Genomic DNA, 9,032 nt, shown 5'->3' with positions numbered 1-9,032 from the left:
GAAGTCAGGACTTAAGGATATCAGTACTTATATTATCAGGAGATAATTATCAGAAGATGGATATCAGAACTTAAGTACTGAAGGACGTTCAGATAAGGAAGGCAACTGGTTAAAGGAAAGAAGATCGAGACAAACATAACAAGAGATATGCATGAAGATGGAATTCTATGAAGAATAGAATACTTGGAAGAAAAGATATCTGATTGATATATTTTAGGAAGCAGAATTATATTCCATATCAATTAGTGATTATCTTGTAACTGTGTAGTATATAAACACAGACATATGGTATACACTATAAGTGTTATCACAATCGAGAAGATTATTCATTGTAACCCTATCAGCTCTCGTGATATTTGTTCATCACTGAGAGAGAACAGTTCTATACTGTAACAGAGTTTATTGTTTTAATAAAGTTTGTTTTCTGTTACTTGAGTTATTAAAGTTCGATTTGATTGTGCTATACACTGTATTCACCCCCCTCTACAGTGTGTGTGTGAGCTAACATAGATATATTTCTTTATTATTGTTATTCAGATTGTACATGTTTGGTGAATAGCTAGTAACCCCCAGACTTATACCCCGGGTCTGGAGGGCGTTACATGAACAATTAGGCACCAAGAAAAATTATGAGAATCAAATAATAGGAACAAGAAGATATCAAAATAATTAAATTAACTTCATCTTCATCCTAGGGAACAAATTTAGCTACATATGATAATAAGATGAGCAAAACAAATAACTAACAAGGTTCTAGCTCTAGATTGGTGTTCTAGATGTTGGTTGTCTTGAGGTGCGTAAAATAAAAGAGGGGAGACTCATATATATATAGGGAAAATATGAGGGTTTGAGTCTTGGAATATCAAATCCTGCTTAAGATATATTTCTTTATTTTTCTTCTTCTTCTTCTTCTTCTCCAATAAGTATTCAAATTTATTAGCTTCAAGTATTATCCACCTTCTTGCCCTTTTCACCTTTCCTGCTCAAATTCTGATTTTATTTATTTTCCTACAAAACAAAGTAAAACAATTTATTTATCAAAAAATTATGAAAACGAACATAAAATAATTATTAATAATATGTAATAATATGGACCTATGAATCCCTAATAATTAATGAAAATAATGAAATGTTTCAACTTTCATAATAAGTTTATGAAATTCATTTTGTAAATACTTTAAAATATAATATTTTAATATTTGTAACATTATCCTTTTTCATTTCTTAATCCTTCTTCTATATTGAATTGAATCATGGTTTTTGAATTAAATTTTTTAGTATTAGATTATTGAAAGCGTTTTTTGAATAATTAGGCTAACATGTCGTACAATTGATTATTTATTCTGACGAGTGAGAATCGAAAATGAGCCGATAAGAGATATGAGCTTGTTTGGCAATTTACTTATAAGGGGATTATCCCTTATAAGCTCACAATAATTTATCGACGAGTGTTTGTCGACCCAACTTATAAGTCAAATTTATAACTTATAAGCTGATAAGTTTAATGTTAGTAATGACGTATTTTTTCTTAACTTTTATGATTTTTATTTTTATTTTTTATTAAATTTTATTTTAAAATATATGTTTTTAAATATTAATGTAATTTAAAATTCATGAATTATGATAATTATATTTAAAAGTAATTTATTTATTGCATTTAAGTAAACAAATTATGACTTATAAGTAAATTATCCAAACACTTATATATTTTAAAAATATTAATCTGCTTATCACTTTTAAGTTATTTATTTATTTCAAATTTTAAATTATTTATTTTAAAATTTTCAAACATACATAGTGTAATTAGGCTAATATGACTAATAATTGAGTAATATTCTTTGTTACGAGGTATGAAATAAAATGTCCGACAAAAAAAGAAGGTAAAAAGGTATGAAATGAAATGGGCGTGCAAACACGCGGCATTGGACACAACTGGGCTTTACGTTAAACTGAAGACCCACTGGGAGGACCGGTAGACAAAGAAACAAAAGAAATGAAAGATAAAAAGAAAAGCACACACAGACGCTCCATTCTCCAACTATCATCTGCATCTGATGAATTACCTAATTTTATGATCCATACATAAAAACATACTTACATATATCATCATCATCATCATCATCATTATAATCCCTTTATTGATTTATACTCTAATTCATTTCTGGACTAATCAAGATTTCCCTGGATTTGACCTTAAACCTTGGGGCTTATAGACATAGGATAAAGGGACCTTCTTTGGATGGACTGAGGTTGAAGATGGTAGGACTTATGAGAAACCCTAAAATAAAGATTTAAGTTTTGACCTGGATTGGAACTCTCTGGACCTTCTTTTCATCAGTCCCAAGGTAACTTTGCTGCCCTTCACCAGATCTGTATTCCAAATTTTAATCTTCTTCATTTTTTAGCACATCTTAACTCCAGTTCTTCAACTCTTGTTAAACTTATTAATGGGTTTCTGGAAAGATCTGATATTTGGATCTTTTTCGAGTGATTTATGCTTTTTTTTTTTTTTATTTTGATGTTAACATATGTACTGGTATACAAGAAGGATGTTTATTTTGATGACGTCAGGAATCTGAATGATATATATCTTTTTGGCTTTTCCAGGCTGCTTTTGCGCAATTTGATTTTATAGAGAACTTTGAGCTGGCCACTTTGTTGACTGTGGTCGTACTGAAATTTATATGAATAGGTAGTGTGAATTGGAGTTCAGTGAAATTGTTTTGGTAATTGATATGGATTTGAGCTTGAAGGATGTGTTAGTTCACTAGTTTTGACATTTATATTTTCTCAACTTGTATTATTTCATTTGCTATTTATTTCAATATGCATGCAAGAAATCGTGCTCCGGGAAATGGTTACAGGTCACCTATGGGAATGGGTGGTGGGGGTCCTGCCTCTCGGATTTCACCTGACGGGGGTGGTAGAGGCAATGGAATGTACAATTCTGAGTATCGAGGTTATAATCGTGGTTTTGGTCGAGGTCAGCCAAAGCCTTTTCAACCGCCACAGCCTCAACCTCGTAAAGGTGATGTTTTTACGGAAGCGGGACGATTAGCTACAGAGTATCTGGTATCGAAGGGGATACTTCCACAAAATGTATATTCTGGCAAGTGGCAGAATGGTGGTATCAAAAATTTGGTTGGTAGTAACTTGCAAGGCCCTCGGCCACAAGATATTGATCCTCAAACAGAGAGCCGGCCGTCAGCTCTTGGCCGTTTGGGAGATGGTGGTATTAATGACATGGGGACTAGTAGCAAGAGGAGGTTTCCCGAAGAATCTAATATGGCAGAGTCGAGAGATTACTTGAGAGGAAAGAGACGAATGGAATCTTTTAGGCATAATGGCGCTCAGGGGAACCAAGAATTAGGAAGAAGTATGTCGTGGTCAGAAAAATCAGGGGTTTCTCCTGATAAGGACAGCAATGGTAATGCTTTTGAATATCAGGAAGAGCAACAAGTAAGTAAAGAAAGGATCAGCGGAGAGCAGAAGTCACAATCTGGTGATATAGCATCAAAAAATGATAATTCTTGCCATCCAGAATCGCCACATGAGAAAAACCAGGTGACCGATGATATGGCATCAAAGGCAAGTTCTTCAAGTACCGAAGTAAATCATCCATCCGGGTCTGATCCACACTCTAGTGAGAAGCCCAAGGACATCGATTTTGCAAATCTGGGCACTGGAGATGTGAAGGGTGGCAATTGTGATATTGAAATGGAGAAGCTAGGTGTGATAGAGAACTCATCTGTTAGCCATTCTGCAGAAGATAATCCTGAAAGTAAGAACGGAAGTAATCTACTCAGGCTATGTACGTTTGCGAAAGTGCCCACCAGAATACGTTCTTCATTGACAATAAAGGCTTCTAAAGCGGGCTCACTTTCAATTGCTGAAGATGTAAACACTAGTGATAGTGGACTTTGCTTAGTAACTGGAACCTCTGTTGAAGCTCAAAACTTAAATGGTCCTTCAGGTAATGATTCAGTAAACCAAATTCAGAGTTTGAAAGTTGATCATGATGTTTCTAATCTGCAAACCAAGGAGGATGCTGCAGATCAGGGTACTGGGCATGAACTTGAACTAGGAAAATGCACAAGATCAAGATCCTTTCCTGACAGATCCCTTGAGAAGGAGCAAGGTTTAAATGAAGGTGCTGCCGGATATGGCAGATCTAACACCATGGATTCATGGAAAGGTGAAATACGATCCATGCAACACAGGGATAGCAGGGATGATTTTAAGAAAACTAGAGAATGGGATCCTCTGATAGATACTCAGGCGGATTTGTCTCTTTCAAATTCCGTGCAAAATCCAGAGGGCTTAGTTGAGGAAAGGAATCAGGATTTGTCCCTTTCGAATTCCGTGCAACATCTAAAGGGCTTAGTTGAAGGAAGGAATCTATCTGGTGAAGAAGGGACTGTAGCAGCTGAGCGGAAAGAGTTGCTAGATATTTCTTTGACTCCTAGTGGAGTTGCCAAACCTGAAACTCAATGTACAGAAGAGAAGCAGCTAATTTCTGGTTCATTCAAGATATGTGATCTTAATCTTATGGGGGCTTCTGATCTGCACGAGAATCATGATGATCACCCAGTTGTTATGTATCCATCTAATCTACAAAAAAGGAAAAATGAAGCAGGACATGTTGATATCAGTTTGTCAATGAGTAACAATTGCATTACCCCTGATAAATTTTGTACACGTGGAGCCAACGGCGAAGAGGTTGAGGTGATTGATTTGGAAAATGACTGTATACAAGACATGGCCTTGAATAATCCAGATCAGAAGTACGTTTTTCTTTATAAACGAGTTTTTGCATTAATTTCATTTGTCATTTGAGTATTAGAATAATTTTTCTCTGTTTAATTCCAGGAGTTTTAGTTTTTACTTTTTGGTCTGTTTATAACTTATGTCACCATTGGAATAGTAGTTCAGTAATTACTATAGGCAACTTTTCTAGAATATCTTATAAATTTGATATCATTTACTGTGCAGAGATGAAGCTCTATTCACAGGCCTGGATAGCTTGACAAATAATTCGCAGAATGTAAATGATATTTCTGGGGTTCAAGATGGATATGGACTTATGATATCTGAACTACTTGGAAATGATATGCCTAATTGTTCTTCTGTGCCACCTGATGTTAATTCTTTACACAGTGAGATGGGTCTCAACAATGGAGAGGTAGCAACCGAACCCTTTATTCAATTATAATATGCCTCGCCTTTCAGATGTATTTAAATGTATATATCTATATAGATGTATTTAAATGTGTGCAGTAATTGTCTAATGGATTCTAATTTGGGCACAAATAACTTAGTTAGTGCTGATTTCAGGGAATTCTTGGAGAAGATGATTCCATTTACATGTCGCTGGAAGAGATACCAATAAGTATGCCTGATATTTTGCTTTTAATATTTTTGTTTTTCTTAATTTTGTGATCTGCCATGAAAAATGCTTGGAATATTTTTAGCTTCTGAGTTCATCTCTCAACTCGATTGACGGGAAAGAGAAGGTTTTAACATGCATTAGGTATTATCTAAGTTGTGGTAAGGATCTTGTTTAGTCTTGGTATTTATATTCTATTTTCATTATAAAAGTAGGTAATTCAAGAAATAAAACTACATCAAGGGTTGTTAGGGATTAGTTTAAAGAGTGAAATAATATGTGCTGAAAATTCCTTTCCTTGTGAGAAGCCTATGATAATTATTTATAGGTTTGGGAAATGGACTTGAAAAACTACATTTCGTTTCGTACATATTAGAATTTTAGGATCAGTAAATAATATATACGCACATAAGGTATAAGAAGAGAAGTACTTGCTGGGTTAAGATCGCATCTATGTACATACTGAACTTATCTTAGTTAAAAATTATTTTTAGCTCAAAGTGCTTAGACGAATCAAATTCGCCAAACTTATCTTAGTTTGGCCTTCAAGCTTTAAGGGAATTGAAAGATTTCCCCACCATCCTGGCTATAAATCGTAGTGACATTCTACTACCTGATGGGCTTTATACAGATTCTCTCAGTTGTTAGTTGGTGCTATTTGTAATTCAAATGTGGAATGGAGCAGCCTTTTAGTCGGTATTTTACTGGTCAAAGATTTTCTTTTTATTTAATCGGCCTTCCTTGGATAGTTGAAATATTATTATATAAGTTATGATGTATCATCCCTAATAGCATTGGAGCTTTGGTTGAGCAAAGGTCTTGTTTCTCTAGCTGTGTTCAAACCCTGCTACAATATTCTGAAATAAATACAGACACATCGTTTGTTATTTCCCATTAGCAAGTTGTGTTGCCGCTTTGGGGTTGTTATGGTAGTCCACTCTTTACCCGTAATGGGTTTCTTGGGTTAGTAGGAGTGTTAATGTTGCTGGTATACTATCCATTTAGCTTTAGGAGTGTTAATGTTGCTGGTATACTATCCATTTAGCTTTAGGAGTGTTAATGTTGCTGGTATACTATCCATATAGCTTCTTCTCCGAACACCTTGAGTTTTAGGTAGAGCTGACAATTTGGCATACGACACGATAAAACGACACGAGAACGACACGATATAAATGGATATGTGTTCAGCTTTTTGGTACACGAACACGGAAGTACACGACACGAAAGAACACGAAATTTAAACGGGTACGGATCTGTGTTTACCCTTGGATACACAAAACGACACGAAAGTACACGAAATAATAAATTTTTTAATAATTTTTTTAATATTTATATATTAATTTATATAAAATTACATATTACTCTAATATTATATGTATATATACATAAAATTCATGTATATTTATAAAAATATATCCAAAAACATATCATTATATGTAAATATATATCTATATATATTTAATATATATGTAAAATTATATCCAACTATATAATATTTTATATTTATTTATTTTATACACGAAATGTACACGAAATGATGAGTTACGGATATGTGTTTACCTGCTAAACGGGTCGGATATGTGTTTGCCCTTCACTACACGAAACACGAAAGTATACGACACGAAAGTATACGTACGACACGAATTGCCAGCTCTAGTTTTAGGGAGATTTGGTCATCTGACAGTAGCAAGTGTATATAGTTTACACTGTCTTGCTAACAAAGTGGCGGACTTCCTTTGATGGTTTCAATTGTGAACTGGATCGAATTAGGTTTTATGTGTTGAAATTGATGTCACTTTGGCACGAAATAGTTAAAGGAACTTGAGTTCTAAATTCAATAGGATGGTTTAGCAAAAAAAGAAGAGAATAATTGGAATATCCCATCTAGACTATCACTAGGTATTTTTTTCAATACACCACAATACAATCAATATATGAATGTTGAGTTATTGATTATTAAGTCGCCTTTCAAGATTAACCCTCTGTCCCCATCATCAGCAAATGATATGACTTCTATGTGCACATAAAACAGTTCAGCGTTTTCATATTTGGTGCCATTGTGTCTCATGAATTGTTACGTGAACAGTTTCATATTTGGTGTTATCGTGTTTTGTAATTTGATGCTTAATTAATTGTGTCAGTGTGTTGTGATTTAACCCAGTTCTTTTGGATGATATATTGTAGGTTTTTTGCGAGGTTGGGAGCAGCAGCCACCACAAGAATATGATAAACCATTCTGAATCGCTCAAACATGTTGGAGCTAACTTTAGGTATATTGGTGTATCCTAAACACCCCTGTTCCAATTTATTAGACCCCTCATTTAAATATTATGTTTACAAGTTTGCATGTATCACTCCTATGTAATGACTCTGATGATTTGTTTTTTGTTTTTGATGCACTTGGTTGTAATAGTAGAATTTTATGATTCTTCTTTATATATAATACAACACAAAAACAAAAAATATTTAAAACAAGAAATTTGATAAAGCAAATTTTGAAACAAGAAATAGCCTAGTCCCATTTATTTATTATATATAATGCTGAAGAGCAATTATGATGTCATAATTCCAATTCCAGCCATACAACCTAAATGAAATATTGAAATGTCAGGTCTTACTAAACGAAACACCTGCCTCTAACCCCGATCAAATGTTACGTTCCTAACCCAAACAGCCAACAAACTTTGTCTTTTACTAATTTTGTGTTTAATTATATACTAACCTATTAACATAATATTATTATTTATATAATATTTTTTGTAAAAATAAAAAAACTATAAAATATAATTAAATAAAATATAATAATTATGCATTGTTGAAACTAATGATACATAAATCTTTTATATTACACTTTTTACGGATTCAAATTTGGATATTTAAAATATTAACATTTGGAATATTGTTCATATTGAATATAACAATTCTCGTATATTTATTTTAAAATTTAATAATATCATCACATATCACTATTATATTATTAAAATAAAAAAATATTAAAATTGTGACATGGCTACTCATATTTTAATATTTACATCATAAATTCTTTATTTTATAACTAAAATTTTAGTGCACATACCCTAAATTCAAATTTTCCTTTTACTTCGAAAACATCCATTTTTTAATTATAGGTGTTTCTTAAACATAAGAAATTATATTTTAACATAAGAAATCATATTTCATGTTCGTCTATGTAAGACCGTATGCAAGTTTTGTATTTTTTCAATATCATGTATTTTTAATTTAATTTTTAAATATATTATTTGTGTTCATCTGATTTGTATAAACTATTAAGAATTAATTGATTATGAGTTATTTGGTAGAATTATAATTTGAATTAATTTTAGAAGAGTTAAAGATAAATATTTTTTCTTATCTTTAATATTAATAATATTTTTGAAAGTCATGTTAACTATATTACGCTCAAAATAGCATATAACTTGCAAGATGCATGGTGCAATTTTAATATTTATTATCATATTATTATTATTGGACTTTTTTGCACTTTGGTGGCTTGTACTAATTAGTTTTTTTACTTTGATGGCCGAATTTAGAAACTGAGCAACTGTGTGGCTATAAAAATAATTTTAAGCCATTTGCATGGCTCCGCGTATGGGCCTTTAACGTCGTTAACGGTGAGGCAGGGCAT

At 32.6% G+C, this 9,032-nt stretch overlaps 1 protein-coding gene across 1 annotated transcript; it reads left to right on the top strand.

The window, feature by feature from the left end:
• The first annotated feature begins 1,996 nt into the window (after window positions 1–1,996).
• On the top strand, window positions 1,997–7,785 carry LOC141707666 (uncharacterized protein At4g26450). The gene is made up of 5 exons (XM_074510968.1): window positions 1,997–2,345; window positions 2,608–4,784; window positions 4,993–5,182; window positions 5,335–5,389; window positions 7,571–7,785. The coding sequence occupies exons 2-5, from the start codon at window positions 2,827–2,829 to the stop codon at window positions 7,624–7,626; spliced, it is 2,259 nt and encodes a 752-aa protein (XP_074367069.1). The 5' UTR covers window positions 1,997–2,345; window positions 2,608–2,826; the 3' UTR covers window positions 7,627–7,785.
• Window positions 7,786–9,032: the final 1,247 nt, after the last annotated feature.

Source organism: Apium graveolens, chromosome 2 (genome assembly GCF_009905375.1).
Source record: "Apium graveolens cultivar Ventura chromosome 2, ASM990537v1, whole genome shotgun sequence".
Lineage (NCBI taxonomy): Eukaryota > Viridiplantae > Streptophyta > Magnoliopsida > Apiales > Apiaceae > Apium > Apium graveolens.
The sequence above is the reverse complement of the archived record's forward strand: the minus strand, read 5'-3'. Positions and strand labels throughout refer to the sequence as shown.

Excerpts from the sequence above, each read along its gene's own strand:
- LOC141707666 (XM_074510968.1), top strand. The coding sequence starts at position 2,827 with ATGCATGCAAGAAATCGTGCTCCGGGAAATGGTTACAGGTCACCTATG. Across the intron at positions 4,785-4,992 it reads TTGAATAATCCAGATCAGAA|AGATGAAGCTCTATTCACAG; the intron begins GTACGTTTTTCT and ends TTTACTGTGCAG. Across the intron at positions 5,183-5,334 it reads TGGGTCTCAACAATGGAGAG|GGAATTCTTGGAGAAGATGA; the intron begins GTAGCAACCGAA and ends TGCTGATTTCAG.